At 36.7% G+C, this 17,183-nt stretch overlaps 2 protein-coding genes and 1 pseudogene across 2 annotated transcripts; 1 reads left to right on the plus strand and 2 right to left on the minus strand.

Annotated features, from left to right (window-relative positions):
- The first annotated feature begins 263 nt into the window (after positions 1-263).
- On the plus strand, positions 264-4,666 carry LOC113330024 (ELMO domain-containing protein A-like). Its single transcript, XM_026576876.1, has 9 exons — positions 264-725; positions 1,973-2,082; positions 2,242-2,310; positions 3,010-3,125; positions 3,219-3,273; positions 3,413-3,533; positions 3,778-3,825; positions 3,927-4,021; positions 4,136-4,666. Exons 1-9 carry the CDS (start codon positions 635-637, stop codon positions 4,232-4,234), a joined length of 804 nt encoding a protein of 267 aa, XP_026432661.1. The 5' UTR covers positions 264-634; the 3' UTR covers positions 4,235-4,666.
- A 5,371-nt stretch (positions 4,667-10,037) lies between these two features.
- Positions 10,038-11,474, minus strand: LOC113330138 (probable polyamine transporter At3g13620). Its single transcript, XM_026576989.1, has one exon. It carries the CDS (start codon positions 11,472-11,474, stop codon positions 10,038-10,040), a length of 1,437 nt encoding a protein of 478 aa, XP_026432774.1.
- Positions 11,475-12,448: 974 nt separating this feature from the next.
- On the minus strand, positions 12,449-13,956 carry LOC113330139 (annotated as a pseudogene).
- Positions 13,957-17,183: the final 3,227 nt, after the last annotated feature.

Below are 17,183 nucleotides of genomic sequence, written 5' to 3' on the forward strand. Positions count from 1 at the left end.
CTATATTTTTATTGTTTCGTAGTGGTGCTACTAGATTAAAAATGTGTGGCATTAGTAAATTGGAAAAATTTATAGGTAAGGTAACCGAAATGAAATGAATAGGGTAAAAAGGATAAAAGAAAAAAAACGGCAAAAGGAGTACCGGAATTAGAGATAAGTAAGATCACCATCATGATGACGATGGGGTGAAAAAAGAAAGCCAGACGTGAAAACCAACAAACAAATTCTAGGGAAAAAAAAACCAACCCATTTCTTCGGCATCTGCTGTGCTGTCACTATTTAGTCGTCATTGCCGCTGGAAACCAAAAAAAAATCCTCCTCCCCCTTTCTTTCTGAGAGAAACACGCAGAGGTATTTCTAGAGATGGGGAGAAATCTCTGTTTCTCCTCCTAGATCTTCCCACAATCTCAAAACCCTAGGCACCGATTTTCATTTCCTTAAATCTTTTCAATTCTTTGTCGAAGAAGAAGAAGAAATCAGATTCGGAGAAGCTTCGGATTCTTCTACATTTTCATTTGTAGAAGAAGACGAAGAAGGAGGAGGAATTGAGATTTTGTTTTTGTTGATTGGATTTGAAGAAAAAATGGTTTAGGGAAGAAGAAGAAGAAGAAGATTGGGAAAGGGAGATTGGAAAATGGATGATAGAGGTGGATCATTTGTTGCTGTTAGAAGGATTTCACAAGGACTTGACAGAAGTACTGCTCACGGTTATCATTCTCCTTCTGGTATTATGAATCCTCTTCCTCCTCCCTATTTATGCCCTAATTTATTCATTCTTAGGATTTTTTTACCACTTGTTTGAACGAACGATTCAAATTCTTCACTATTTTGGATTTTTTTTTTTATAATTGATTTCTGTTTGTATTGATTGATTTCGAAATGCTGATGGGAATTGGGTTTTCTTGATTGTTAGGGGATATTGTGGAATTTGGTTTTCGTTTTGTGGTTAATGGTGTTGGTGAACGGATTTGGGGATTTTGGTTCAGGGGAATTGTTTCATTAGCTTAGAGTAGTAGTTTCAACTTGTTAAGATGGATTTTGAGTGAAATTGGGATTACAGAGTTAGGAGAGATTTCTTTGATTTGGTAGTATTAGGTGTTGGATTGGCCGATTCGGTGACGCTATAGTAGTGTAGGCATATGGATTAAGTTTCTCTGGAGATTTTGTGGAAATAGGAGGCAATATACACCAATTTTTGTAACTACTTAGTGTATTGAGAGTTGGAATCGCTAGAAGAAGTGATTATACCTTACCTTCTTTCCGGTCATGTGTTCATATGAGGTAGTAGTATAATCTTGACATGAGCATGGTGGTCATGTACGAAGCTCTTATCGGGGACTGATAATTTGTCCTTGGTACGAAGTCATGATTGGAGAGAATGGCAGGGGTTCTACCCAAATGCAGTGATGGGTTCTTTGTATGAGATGCATTGACATCTTGTACTCTTCATGCCCAAGTGTTTGTTGGGCATATCATTGTCATCATAAATTGGCCTTGTACGTTTTTAAGAGCTCGTTCGGTTTTTCATTGGGATAGCACCTGGCTGGTTTAGCGTTTGTCGCCCGTATTTGGATTTTGAATTGCCATCGAAGGGTTTGGTTGTTTTGTTTTAATTGTTGTGAGTGTGTTCTTCAGTTTCTCCTTTTCAGTTTGGTTTTTCTGTGCGTTATTTATTCCAGCATCTCCTGCGTGAATGCATTGATGAAAAAATGGGTTGGGCGAAGAGAGACATTAAGTGGCTTTAGACAGGATTTGTTGTTTGTGGAATTGCCTCATTGTTTTCTGTGTTCCAGAATAACTGTGATTAGTTGCATGTAGTAGTTTATGGAATTATGATTGTTGTGTTTTGTTATCTGTATAGGATATCTTTGAAAGATGAGCTAGTTTCTTTGTCTCGGTCTGAATTTTTGGTTTATGACTTTGTATAAATATAAAAGAGTATGCAAGTTCTAACTGCTGGTATATTGTTCAGCTGATGTTGTGGCAGGATCAGCTGCGTGGCTTGGTAAAGGTCTCTCTTGCGTTTGTGCACAAAGAAGAGATAGTGATGATCGCCCGTCATTTGAATTAACTACAAATCAGGTGAGAATAAATTCAAGTTTTATTTTTGTGTGGCCTTTGTTGTTCAGTTAGTTGACGTATTTTTTTTACCAGAGAGTTACAAAACCAAGTGGTTAGAACATTTCAAAGCACATTATAGTAACACAATATTCGTTGTTTCCCCTCAAACTGTTGTATCAGGAGGAGTGCTGGCGAAGATTACAAAAGCGCATCGAAGTGCCTTATGATGCTTTGAATTCTGATCACCAGGTAGTTTAAAGTCTGTGTTGCAACGATACGGATACGGTATCGGATACAAGATACCAATACGCTACTATGATACACCAACTTGAAAAACTAAAATACAGCGATACGGCATATCAGTAGTTTAATAGAAATATATTATACACATGATAGAAACTTAACAAAATACATACATGTATGATTAACCTCACTAGAGAGAAGAAGTCTGGATAACAAGGAAGAAAGTCTAGAGCAAGATCAGTGGACAGGTTTGGAACTAATATTTTGTCACTATAGTTAAAACTTCTCATAGATTCTAGTAAAATTCCTAATTTTCTAATATTAAGGTATTGAGATCTAATATTTAGTTAAAGTTTTCTAACTGAGTTGTATCTTGAAGTATTGGAAGTATTAGTACGCGTATCCGTGTAAATACGTATCGATACGGCTGAATTTTTTTTTTAGGTGTAACACAGTTTAAAGTATGATATCATGTAAGAATGTTGTTTATTTGTAATCGTCTGCACAAGCCTTGGATCTTTGGTTTGTAGTGGTACACCAAAGTTAAATTGAATAGAATTTGATTCGTTTGTATCTTGTATTTAAATACACGCCTAGTGCCTTAATCTTGCTATTTTGTATTTGCCCTGTGTCTGATTCCTGATATACCTATCCACTTATGCCGAGTCTTTTCGGCTATTTCTCATTGCAATTATATGGTTTCAGGAGACATTGAGGGCTTTGTGGGATGCTTCATATCCTGGCGAAGAGCTTCACGGGTTAGTATCTGAACAATGGAAGGACATGGGCTGGCAAGGAAAAGACCCATCTACAGACTTCAGGTATGTTCTGTTTTGCTCTGTTTGCTTATAGATGTGGTGCATCTTCTATGTTATTGTATACTAAATCTGCGAATGGTTTTTTCCTTTCATAAGGGGTGGTGGTTTCATATCATTGGAGAACTTATTGTTCTTCGCAAGGTCATACAAGGTGTGTTGCTCGCATCCTCACTTCTCCGTTTTTCTAATTGGATCTTGACGAATTATTCCCGTTCTGTACTCTTATCAGTTTCTTTGTTCTCCTGTTATTCATGTAAACTTAACTAAGTGCTCAAACTTTATGCTTGCAGAAATCTTTTCAGGATCTTCTCCGGAAGCAAGAAGGTGATCGAGCGATGTGGGAGTACCCATTTGCAGTAGCTGGTGTCAACATCACATTCATGCTAACTCAAATGCTTGATCTTGAAGCAGGTACCTTTTTGATCACGTTAATTTTCCGTACAAATAATATCTGTAAACTACTCTGAGGTACGAAGCCGTCTTGTTTAGGTAGTTTTTCTTCAGCTAGAAATCCATTTGGACAAACAACAGTAGTTTCTAAATGCTGGTCAAGTAACTTGAATAGTGAAAACTTATATTTATTCTTTTAGCTGGCATCAGTTGGATGTGACCTAGACATGTCTGGTAACTAACATTGTTGCTTATGTCACTCAAGTCACACCACGGACAATTGTAGGAGCGATTTTCGCAAAGTTACTTTCAGGTAATGTTGGTGCAGTTTCAGTACTTACTTCTGTATGGAAAGTAGTTGCAGTTGATTATGTTTCGGATATTTGTTAATGGTGTTTTATTACATGGGAGCAGAGAATGAAAGGGCATTTGACCTTCTCTACTGCATTACGTTCAAGGTAATGGATCAGCAATGGCTTGAGATGCGCGCATCTTACATGGATTTTAACGTACGTGGCTTTTGTTCTGCCTCACTCATCCAACTCTCTTATGTTACTATCCTGCCTTAATCGTATTTTCCTCTTTACAATGTTTTACTCAAGTCTTCCTCTCTTTTTGTTCAGACGGTGATGAAGTCAACAAGGCGTCAGCTTGAAAAGGAATTGTTGCTTGATGACATCACGAGCCTTGAAGACCTTCCATCTTATAGCTTCCTCCAATAATAGGACTATAGAGCTGCAGTTCTGCTAACAAAAACCAGTAGAAACCAACCATATGGCATTATGAGAAGTTAGATAATATATGTTACATAATCTTTAGAGGCGTGCTATCCATTTTCCGTTGTTTTCTTCTTTTTTTTTTTGCTTTTCCACTGTCCCGTCTGCACCTTGTTTCCCAGCTGATTTTCGACGTGCATATGTTTGCTGTCTTTTTAGTGTCTGTGTTTAGTTTTTACAGAGGTTGGTTGTGGTGGTAATCTAATACGCAGAAATCATTTTCCTGGGGTTCCACCCTCTGACATTGGTGATGAAGCTTGTATAAATTTCTGACTTTGGTTGTTGCTTTGTCATGGAAAGAAACTTGAGAACGCTAACTGTTAACATAGGAAATGCAATTACACAGTGTATAAATAATAGACTGATAATAATCTAACATGTTAGATTGTTCTTTTGGTCTTATTGTTTTTCTGAATTATATCCTTCGGATTTACTTGACATTTTGAAGTTGTCATATCCGAGTTGTTGGCATCACCTTGGTTGGTGATCAAAATCCCTTTTCCGGTTTTCCCTGCAAGAGAGGCCAAATTTCAAGGTACAAATTAATTTGGTTTTTTAGCGTTATCATGAAGGAAATACATTGATCAAAATCTTCATTGGATGGTACTCTCCTGATGTCACTTGAACATGATCTTACCCTTGGAATGATATCTACTTTATATCACTATGATGATCAGTAATTCTCTTCTTACCTTTCGTGGACCGTCTCATAGCCACCGATCCACGGCACAGTGACCCGAGAAAATTCCATCGCACTCGAGACTTTCACAGCACCAATTGGGTGAAAAATCGACAAAACTGTGCATTGTTCACTCAACTGGTGCTGTGAAAGTCTTGAATATTTTCTCTTACATCTTTCTCATAAAAATAACAGAGAGAACGCCTTCCTAGCGTTCATTCTTCCTCCTCACTATCTCTTCCTAATGAATTTCTTGCTTTCTAATTTTGATAGTTGAATACATTGCTTACCTAGCTATATTTATACATTGATCGAAAGATAGCGGTGAGAGAGAGAGAGCGAGTCTGATAATGAAGGAAAAATATCGTTAGTTAGACCACCACTGTAAGCATTGTGAACGTCAAAAAGATTGGTGAACTGCCTATTTCTTTTGAAACTGTTAGAAAATTTTAACAAGAGAAAATTTGGCCCATTAAGCAAAAAAAAACTTTGCTGATCCGAGTCAAGAAAGTTTTAAAAAATAAGTACCAACATTTCAACAAGTTCAGCACAATATTTAGGGAATTAAGATGAATTTTAAGTTTCACTGTAAATGAATAGGTGGATGAGAGTAGTAATAATTGAAGAGGTTCCATTCACAATAAAAATAAATGAAATTGGGTAGTTAGGCTTCTTAATTTACGCTTTTGTCTTTGGAGTCTTGAACGTCTGAGTTAGGTAGACCACTATTATGTTCTTGAGTGCATGCTATAGTAGTGGTCTAACAGTAACGATTTTTTTCTGTTTCCTTCATTTCTTTTTTTCGTCTCAGACTCTCTCCCGCACCACTCTTTCGATCCATCTATAAATATATATATTGCAGTAGGAAGCTATGTATTTTACCACCAAAATTTCAAACCAAGAAATTCGTTAAGAAGAGGTAGCGGAGAGGAAGATGTAAAAGAAAATATTCAAAACTTTCCGCACCACCACTTATTGAACAATCAACTTCTTGAAATTGTGGATTGTTCAGACAGTGGTGCTGCGAAAGTCTCGAGCGCAATTGCATTTTCTCGGGTCATTGTGGCTATAATCCGGTTGATGAAAAGTAAGAAGAGATTATTATTCATCATATTGATCAGAAGTAAATATCATTCCTATGGTAAGATCACGTTCAAGTGAAATGAGCAAATATCGAGTGTCATCTCTTGGAAGGATGGGGTGGAGCTCAAGGTGATGAACTGTTTGAAACTCACATGTTTCGGCAACACTTACGGCTGCAGGAAATCCTACAACCGCACCCTTAGAGTAATCTATAGAACAATCTAACTTATCATCATAAGAATCATAAGAGCATTCATTAAGATCTTCAAATTGGATACAAAGTAACAAGAAAACCATAACTTGCTCTCCAAATAATCTTTCTCTCTCTTAAATTTCTTCTCTAAGCTCTCAAAAAGATCTCTCCCTAATACATGGTCGCTCGGCCCTTTATATAGGGGTTTACATAGTGGATGACAACTAATAAAGTCTTTATTTTCGGATCTGGCGTGCGTCATTAACGCACGCTTACATTGACTCTTCTCGCACGTACTCCTAACACCGCATAGCTCTTCACACTTTACTCGTGATTAAGTTGACGTCATCTGATGCATCATTATGGATAAGTTGTATGCGGTTTCCTTCACTTAGTCTTGATGGTCATTATTTCGCATGCTTATTTGGTATGCGGTATTTTGTATCCACATTTTGCCTCTTCTCATTTCGTTCTTTTGTAGAGAGAGCGATGTGAGAAACTCTTAATTCACTCTGCCATACCCGTTCATCTTTCGCATGCTTATCTGCCGACACATTTCCGTGACTTCAGCTTAACTGTCCACACGTGTCGATTTATCTCTTTTCTACCGGCACGTCCTGATTTAACCGGTCATGTTTTTGCCTATTTATTAACTGAGTTTGAGAAGAGATAATCTTTCCTCTTTTTACTTCGTCTTCCCCTCTGGAAAGCTTCGTCTTCTCCACCTTCTTGAAGTGTCTTCATCCTCGTCTTCTCGAAGTCTCGATCTTGATTTTGCTGTTGTTCCTATGGATCCTCACCCAAGGTTCGTATATTTTGTTGATGTTGATCTTGTCTCTCTTTTCTTCTTTTGAGTTTTCTACTATTGTGCTGATCTGTTGTTACTTTCATTCCCATACTATCATTTGCAGCAAAATCTCTTCCTCCGGTAATACCAAGATTACGGCTTCTAAGCCTAGATCTTCTTCAAACTTGAAAGACAAAGAATCTCTCAAAAGGAAGCCTTCGCATAATAAAGGAGTAAGAAATATTTTCTATTTTGTAAAATAATATTGTTGCCTCTATTTCTTATTTGCGTTGTTTTTCGCAGGATTCCGATCGCGAGATTGATGATGGAAAAAAGTTAAAAATTAAAAGAGTTCGCAAAGCCCCATCGCTCAATACTGGTCTTATCATTCCTGATTTTGATTTTAAGAAGATTGATGCTCATGCTCGCGTCAACGTTGATGCTCCCGCACAAGGCTTGATTGCCTCTTCCCCTTCAAACATTTCTATTCCACCAAAGGAAATCTTTTCCCCTAAAGAGAATGTTTTAACCGAACATGGGGTAAAGGAAGTCTCCACTCCTGCGACTGTAACCGCATCAAATGTGAATCAGACCGTCTCTATCTTTGTGAGTATTCCATTATTTGCGAATGTTCCCACATCTAGGGAGAATGTTAACATTTCCGTCCCTGTGGAGAACATTACTATTCCTTCTTCTGTGTCTGTTCCGTCTTCTTCTTCATTCGCTTCCTTTTCTTTGGAGCCCATTTCTGTTGACAAGGAAGTCTTGGAGGAAGTAAACTCTGCTTCTCAAGCTTTGTTCGATATTACCAATGCTGCTCACTTGTCCGTTAAAGATCCTTTTAAATTTCGTATTTAAACTATTATGCGATTTTCCACCAAACAAGGCAACAAGGAGCGAGATCTTCTCTCAGATTGATCCGAGAGTCCATATCGCTCTTGATCTCTTGGTAGGTATTCTTTCGCATACATTTTTCAAGATGTCTAACTGCATATTTATTCCTATCTTATTTCTCTTTCAGGAATCTCATCGCCGTATGATCTTGGATGAAGGATATTTTGAATCTAGTGACTCCAAGCTAGAACTTTCTCTTCAGAATGCCTCGACCGTTGCAAAAAAAGAAAAAGCTCGTACACATAGCAATCAAGCAGAATGTGGTTGTTCGATTCGTTCTACAAGGAAAAGGACAACAAAATTAACTCATGCGTTTTGGATTTAAGTCTAGGAGGTTGCCTACACGCTCACAAACAAAAACACGATGGCACTAACACATGTATTTTGGATTTAGTTATTAGAATTTAGGAAGTTGAGTACACGCATAAACAAAAACTACACGATCATATATGTATCAGTATCATTTCTCTGCAAGAGATTGGTTAGCTTATAAAATGTTAAAATGAAATAGAGTATATATATCATTACTAGTATATGAGCTCATTGATATCGTTAAGTCTTGAGTGCATGCATTTGGTGATATTTTGAAGTTTGTCTTGCAGCACTTTGGTTTTAAGAAAGGTTGTATAAATATTACGGTTTGTTTCCATACTGTTACGGAACCGAGAAGTTGCAGGTGTCAAACCAAATGAATGTTATCGGCTGAGATTCGGGGTTACGGAGTTGATCCTGCAAGTGTCACCGAGAAAAATGAAAATTAACAGTTTTGTTTGCCTTGGAATCTTTCTCAAGCTAGTAAGAACTTTTTATAGTGTCCTTTAGATCCAAAAAAATGAAAAGTACAGCAGAACCTTTACATTCATATAATAGCTTATGATATTAAGCTCGTACGCATGGTAGCAATGAAGCAGAATGTGATTGTTCGATTCGTTCTACAAGGAAAAGGACAACAAAATTAACTCATGCGTTTTGGATTTAAGTCTAGGAGGTTGCCTACACGCACATAAACAAAAAAGACGACGGCACTAACACATGTATTTTGGATTTAGTTATTAGAATTTAGGAGGTCGAGTACACGCATAAACAAAAACTACACGATCATTACTAGTATGTGAGCTCTTTGATATTGTTAAGTCTTGAGTGCATGCATCTGGTGATATTTTGAAGTTTGTGTTACAGCACTTTGGTGTTAAGAAAGGTTGTTAAAATTAAATTTCTAAAAATGAAATAAAATACTCAAGCTATCTTTTAAGATGATAGTTCATCGGTACGTTTCAAAAATGAGTTGTGCTTATATCCTGTGGTGAAGTCGTATTCAAGAAAAACTGCCCGTTGCAAGTACTATTAGCATTATAACATTTGTCCACTTACGAACTCAACCAAAAGCTCAGGAATGTAAATATCACACAGAGGGAGAAAGACGAAAAGAACAAGGATAACAGCTTCTAGACACACTTTGAAATGAAGAAATTCTTTTTCTTGTATAGATAGTGAAAATAGATTAGACATGAATTACTTTCGGTAACTCCCCCATTAAACATAAACCGTTTATGAAATTAAAATCACGTTTTAACTTTAATAAAATAATTTAACAAACTTAATTAAATTTTTGTTTTAAGTATTCTGTTAAGGAATTAAAAACTTGTTTAAATAATCCCTTTAGAAATTGTAAACTTTTTTTGATTTTAATCCGTTTAGGAATTAAAAAGTTGTTTTAATTTTAATCTTGGTTAACTCATGCACCTGCATACATGTACTAGGCGTGGAAAGTGTTTCATGCCCACCCAAATTTGCAGTTCATTTCACTCATAGAAATTGAGTAAACATCCTTAGACCTTTAGGTCACTAGATCAATTGTAACCAAAAATCTAAAACATATTTAAAAGACTCAATTTCTCCGGTATAAGCAAGAAAAAAGTATTAAAGCCATAAAGGTTGTCGTGAATAAACATTTGGAAGAAAAATCAACTAAATTATTTGTAAAGCGCAAACAATCATAATTGTAGTTAGAAATTAAATATTAAACTGAACTATTGAACCCAAACTGTACATAAGAAGAGAAAAAAAAATTAACATTAAGCTATAAACTACGCCCGAGAATGCAATGTATAACTCATTGTTGTTCTCTTGATTCCTTTTCCATCACTTGTTCGTCATTATCTTTATCAATAAACTTAATGTACCCTTTAGATTTGCACCAGTTCATCAGGAAATAATTGCAAATTGCTATAAAAATAAGACCGCTAATGCAAAGAGGAATAAGTTTAGAAAACCTCATAACAACAACCACAAACGCCGCCGGTATCAAACACATAACGCAAAAAACGGGAACATTCGCTGGAACTTTATAAGGTCTATGCAAATCTGGTTTTTTGATACGCAACCAAATAAACGCCGGAAACTCTAATAGCATACCTATCCTATATAAGAAATTGGCAACAACAACTATCTGGTCAAACTTAATAAATATAAGACCTAATGAAATTGCACCTGACAACAAGATTCCAACCCATGGAGTATTAAACTTCTTTGATCTCCACGCAAAAAACCCAGATAGAAACCTAAGATTTGCCATTCCTTCTGCCTGAAAATAAGAACTGCTTATTTGAGCTTCGAATAATCCAACACCTGATAAAGCTGAACCAACTGCAACCCATAACTTCAACCATGACCCACCAATCTTTCCTGCAGCGATATCTAAATACCCATTTTTCCATTCGTCTTGATCTAGTGGTAGAACTCCAGTTATTGCTAATAGAGGGATCAGATACCCAAAACAAGCAATAAGTCCAGCAAAAAACAAAGCTTTTGGGAACGTTTTCCGTGGATTTTCTACTTCTCCTGCTAAAGTGCTTGCATTATCCCAAAAATTCAAATTCCAAAACAGGGTATTCAAAAACGTGGTCCAATCATTCTTTTGAAAGTTACGACCATTTGTACCTAAACTCACCAATCTGTGCCATTTCATTTTTGGAATTGCAATCAAACCCATGATAAGAAATGGCAACATAGAAACAACACCAATAGCAACAGACACCCAACCAACCACACTTAATCCAAGATAATTCAAAACTGATAAAGCTATTGTAGTTATACATAGAGTTACATTTTTAGGAACCTTTTTTTCAAGGAAAATTGTTAACGTAGGAGAACTATGTTTTATGTAATCTTTAATTAATACCGGATATGCAGCACTATTAATAGATCCACTAAGAAATTTTAATGAACCCATCGTTGATCCCCAAAAAGGACCAAAAGCTTCGAAAGCCCAAATGACATACCCACCATTACATGGATAAGCAGTTGCAAGTTCTTCGGTGATTAAAGCTTCAGGTATACTCCATATAAATGGGAAGATTGAAAACCCTAGCCAAGCAAAAAGTGGTCCTGCTGCTTTAACTGCAGGTTCTTCCCCGAAAGGACCTCCTGAAACTTCAAAAAAGATTAGAAAGATAAGGGGTACCAATGTTAGTTTCTTCACTGGTGGTTTTGTAATACTGCTAGGGCTCTCAACTTTGATTTCATCGAGCTTTATTTCACTCATCACCATTGTTACATCCAATGAAAGAAAATGAGATGATAATTCTAGTGATCCGGTAAGAAAGAAAAGGGTGATCTGATTAAAAAAAAGAAGTAAAGATATGATAATTCTAACAGTGATCTAATTGTAAAGAAAGTAAAGAGTTGATAATTCTAGCAGTGATGTGATGAGAAACAAAGAAAGTAAAGGGATGATTATTATGGAAAGAACAAAAAAATGATGAGAGTATTGGACTGATTTTTGATGAGATCACTACTATTACTGGTATTCGGATGGTGTTTATATCTTGTCTGGCACTAATTTTTCTCTGACTAATTATCTATCTTCTCCAATGAAAAAGTCTAAGGATTTGGTTTATTTATTTTTAGTTAATACCGTTAGTATAGGAGACATAATAAAACTAATAAAACTAGCAAACTGTAAAACACTAGTAATCTGAATCTCTCTTTAATTCTGTTTAAATTGTTAAAAAGGTTCTTGTTATTATGAATCTTGTTTAGGTCTTGCAAGGATTCTTAGTGAGGTGCCTTGGTTTGCACGGTCAACACAAGAAAAAGAAAAAAATACTCTGTCGAACTTCTTTTTATTTTAAGAAATGTTGTCTTGGCCAAATCCAAAGTCCAAGCCCATCTTTCTTGAAATGATTTCAGCGACCACTGTGGCCATTCATCAATCGGCCATCTTCTTCCAAAATAAAGAGATACATCAAAACAAGAAACCTCCTTAAATAAATCGGACCCGAAACAACATAACTGCTATACTCGTAACAAGTTGATTTGTTGTGTGTGTTACATTACAATTTACTAGAGATAAACAGAAGAATACAACCCCAAGGGCCTGTCTAGAGAGTTAAGCAGAAGAATACAAATAAATTTTATTCCATGTATTTACAAATAAATTTTCCACAGAAGATGTAATAAATTACATATTTACAGATGAATGAAGGAAAACGGACTAAAATGTACATTAAGTATAAAATGTTATTAACAAGTTAACAAGGGGAAGACGGAACCAAGGGTGATTCCCTTGACATTTCGACAATATGATTCTGTTGGTTTTGGTTTTTGCTGTTCTCCTTGTTTTTGCGGTAGACGGTACACGAGTTTGATATTCTCGACATGGATTCTTTTACAGGGATTGATATCACTGCAATCGAACTTCATTGCAACTTGACTTGCCGATGTCCCTTTGATGTTCGCAAATGTAACGTCGCTAATCTGAACGCCGGAATGCTATAATAAACAAAAAGAATAAATATCAGTATGGATTGTTTCATGGTATTAAAGCAAATACATATCGTAGATTTTTAAAACGAGGTTATTTAAGTAGTGTTTGAATACCTGACCAGGGCATCCTTCATGTCGTGGACAGTAATTTTGATCGATAACTATTGGGTTATGAACATTATTCATTACAGCATCTTTAAACACTACTCCTTTAACAAATCCTTTACTGGGTCTTCCCCAAGATTTTATTCTTACTCCATTTTGTGTTCCGGTGAATTCCACGTCTTTCACCGTCACATTTCGCACACCTTCTTCTTCCAAGCCCATCCCCAAACTCCCAATGCTGTAATCCATGTAAAAGGTGTTATTACATTTAACATCTAATGTCTTGGCAGGTACGACTGTGATACTATTGATGTACTTATGAAGAGAGATGCATCAGAAGTGACAAAAAGTAAGAACTCGAAATCTATCCCTCACCTTATACCATGTCCAGGACCACATGTAACACGTTCAATCAACAGGCTCTCGGTTCCAGGTCCAATTGAGATACAATCATCTCCGGTCTTTATACCGGTGTTCAAAACACGAACGTTGCTAGACTTACCAACGTGTATACCATCTGTGTTGAGGCTATCCTCTGGAGCACGGATCTTAACACCATCTAATAATATGTTTTTGGATGCTAGGACAACAATATGGAACATTTTGGGATTAAGCGAGCTCAAATTTTGAACGGTTACATCATCCGAACTAAAGATGCCAAGCGACTGCATGTGAAAGGAAAATCATAATGAGTTAATTAAGTGGTTCTTGATCCATAACGTAAAAGAAAATGCAGATGGAAATTATTGACAACTAGCTTAATGTATACGCATCGTTGGTCCTCGTGGGCATGCCTTTTTGGATAGCTTGCAAGAATATAAGCTTGAGCCTCGTCCATCAAGAACTCCGCCAATGATTGACACCCCCTTGACACGATCAAACTTTAGCCAGTTCTCAACAGATGACTTCATCTGCTTAAAATCGGGAGCGATGAGGATCCCATCAATTCTGAAAGTGATTTTGGAACTTTTACAAGGTCCTAAGAAGATGGTTGGACCGATAAGATACTTTCTCTTAGGTACATAGATAGTAGATGGTGTCAACGAGCTACAAGAAGCGGCTCAGGCTTTTAGAAACGCTTTACTCGAGTCTGTCTTTCCATCTGCCTTTGCACCGAAATCTGCAACGTTATAAACGATCACTTTGTCTGCATTTGCCATAGATACTAGAAAGGGAATGGTAATGAAGAGAAGAATTGAAGAAGGAAGTAAAATGTTGTTGCTTTTCAGAAATGCCATGGTTTGAGAGAAGAATAGAATTATATGTGAAAGTGATGGTAATGAGGATGATATGAGTTTGAGTTCTCTGAACCAACCTTTTATAGCAGCGAGGGATCATTTGAATATGTGCAGCCATTTCTATCTTGATTAAGGTTTTGATAATACGAAGTTGATCTCTTGAAGCAAGACTTTCAACTAGAGGATGTAACTTGCATATCAAAAATAGTGAGTTGAAATTTTTTGTTCTTTAAAAAAAAATAGCCGTTAACTTAGAGAATGATCAACATTTTAAGAAATTGTTTTTCATTGGTGCACTCATAATGCCTGGATTTGTACCATTGAGTATCATCTAATCCATAAATCTTATCAAGCAAATATCCCTATCTTGATGTAGCTTATAATAAGCATGTATGCGTAGGTATAAAGTGTTTTGAAAGTGTGTTGAATAATCAAGCTATATGAAGTTTATTTTATACATTTGATCGAAGAATTTAAGGGTGTAACTTGCAAATGAAAAAGGGAGTTAAGTTTTAGTTCTATTTTCAAAAGGACTAGCTAGGCCGTTAACTTAGAACATGAACAATATCTTAAAAGTTATGAAAACAAATTTTCATAAGTCACCGATTCAAACATGCATGCATGATTGAATGTAGATTTGTAGCAATGAATGGGTAAAAAGAGTATTTTCTAATCCTTGATTACTTGTATCAAACAAATGTCTATATGCTAATGAAGTTATCGTGATACGTTAAGAAATACAAGAAGCGCAAACGTGGAATGGGCTTCAGAACTATAACTTACGAAAGTGAAGATACGGAATTGATAGCAAAGGAGTGGTTGGGCTTTTTTTTTTTGGGTCGGTAAAAAATTTGATGCTGGTGAGTTTTTGAACTCGGGTCACTGATATCATCACTTACTAACTTTACCACGGTACTATGATAATACCAGCAAGGACCCTAATATCTATAACCCATAATATTAGAGGTGTGCAACGGACAGATGGATGGGGATTAGGAGTCACCTGCGTGTGTAAAAGTTGCGGATTTGAAAAATCCAACCGTGTCCGTCCCAGTCACCTGCGGATTTGACATTCACGGATCAACGGTGATATAAGTCGGATGCGGATTGATTAACCGCGGATTTAACCCGAAAAAGAAAGTAGAACATTTGAGCTGATACACTGGTGAAGGAAGCTAGAGAGTATTTACAGTCCCCCACAGGACTGCATTGACATGAAGAAAGTGTAAAAGCTATTGCTAGAATAACGAGAATACTGCAAAGGAAAATACTATAGCAGTTTGTATACTCAACCTAGTGGGAAGTGATATGAAAGAACAAATAATCAAATCCCTTCCCCCATCGAAAAAGTTCAAAAGGTCTCGGTCCAATGGCAAAAGCATCGGGTTTCAATAGTACTGCAACATGTATGATACCAGGGTTTAACCCGTGCCGTAACGACATGGGCATAATTTTTATTTAGTTATGCATTTTAACATATGAATATTAACTATAATATGTATTAGTATCAAGTTAACCTTTCTTACCATTGCAAAAATAAAGGGAAACCCGATAGATATTTTTATTCTTCACTTCACAAATCCTTTCTAGCATTTTCCGTCTTGACTTCCTCCCATACTATGTCTATCCTTTTCGAGTTGTATCCTCAAGCCAGCAATGAAATTATATCGAAATTAATCATTACATATTTTTTCTCATAGAAAAATATTATTTGATTGGTTTTTAGTTTAAAAAGATATCTTATCGATCTTTTGAAACGGTATTACCTTTCTGCATCTTCCTTATTTTAGTAAACGATGTTAGGATCTTCATGGACAATAGGAACCTACTATGGGCCCGACAACATAACACCGATGATGTCCCTACTTGGCCACCTTGGGATAAGAGGTGTGCAGTTTTAATATAAAAGGGCTCAGTGCTACGTAAGGAGATGCCCAAGCTTATTAAGCTCCACATGTACTCCTCTTTTTTCCATGTGAGACTATCCCTAGATATACTTAAGTGGTTTATCGCGCCACATACTCAAACAATCTCCACCTTGGCGATATTAAACCACTTCACCAGTCCAATCAGACTTCACCACATGATTACCATCTGTATATGCTACCCATCGATCATGATTATTGTCACTATGCGTCCTACAATCCTACTCCACCTTGAGTTAATGAGAAGGCAAGCACCAACTCCAGCTTGAGCGTTTCCTTGCCCACATAGAACCATGCTACTTGAGAGTTAATGTGTGAGACACTAACTCCACCTTGAGTGCCAGTTCAACCTTGAGCATTGCCTTGCCGATCTAGAACCCTGCTCCACCTGAGTTAATGGGTGAGACACTAACTCCACCTTGAGCGTCAATTCAACTTTGGGCCTTGCCTTATTCACCTTGAGTCTGATTCCACTTGCGCCCTAAACCGGGTGACATCCAGAACCGCTTCTACGTTCGGACAGTAACCCCAACCACGGGATCTGATACCAGTTGTTAGGATCTTCATGGACCATTAGACACTACTCAAAGCCCGACCACATAACACCAAACCCCACTTGACCACCTTGGGATAAGAGGTGTGGGATTTTTAACTAAAAACCTAGGTGCTATGTATAGAGATGCCCAAGATTATTGTATGTTGTTACTATTTTAATGACATAATTAAAAGCTAATTCATTCACTTAAGATATTATATTTTAAAATGTTAAGTCATTTCCGATGGAAACCATTTTACTCACATACGATGTAGTTCTAGTTTTTCAAAATTCCCATACATATTATGTACGTATTTCAATTCTGCAAGAAGAGTTCACCGAATGGAATATAGGTAATGGCTTGTCAGTTTCCAACTAGTTATCCAAACACACATGGTTCCCGCACATTACTGTAATAACATCATAAATACCTCCCTCAGACTCAGTCTGATCCACAGGAGATTAAGTATACTATCCCCAATGGGAACTTAAGTAACAAGAAGAGCTCCCGTGCCTTTCAAGACTTCATCTCCAAATAACTGATCAATTAGTACTGCAAGAGGTTTGTGTAAATATCGTGTACATTGTACTTCATATTTTATAAATGTGTATGTGAAAGGTGTGCTTAACTGGATATGATATGGAATTTGTACTTCACCTCTATGTCAAATACACCTAAATATTTGTCA

This window comes from Papaver somniferum, unplaced genomic scaffold (genome assembly GCF_003573695.1).
Source record: "Papaver somniferum cultivar HN1 unplaced genomic scaffold, ASM357369v1 unplaced-scaffold_117, whole genome shotgun sequence".
Taxonomy (NCBI): Eukaryota; Viridiplantae; Streptophyta; class Magnoliopsida; order Ranunculales; family Papaveraceae; genus Papaver; species Papaver somniferum.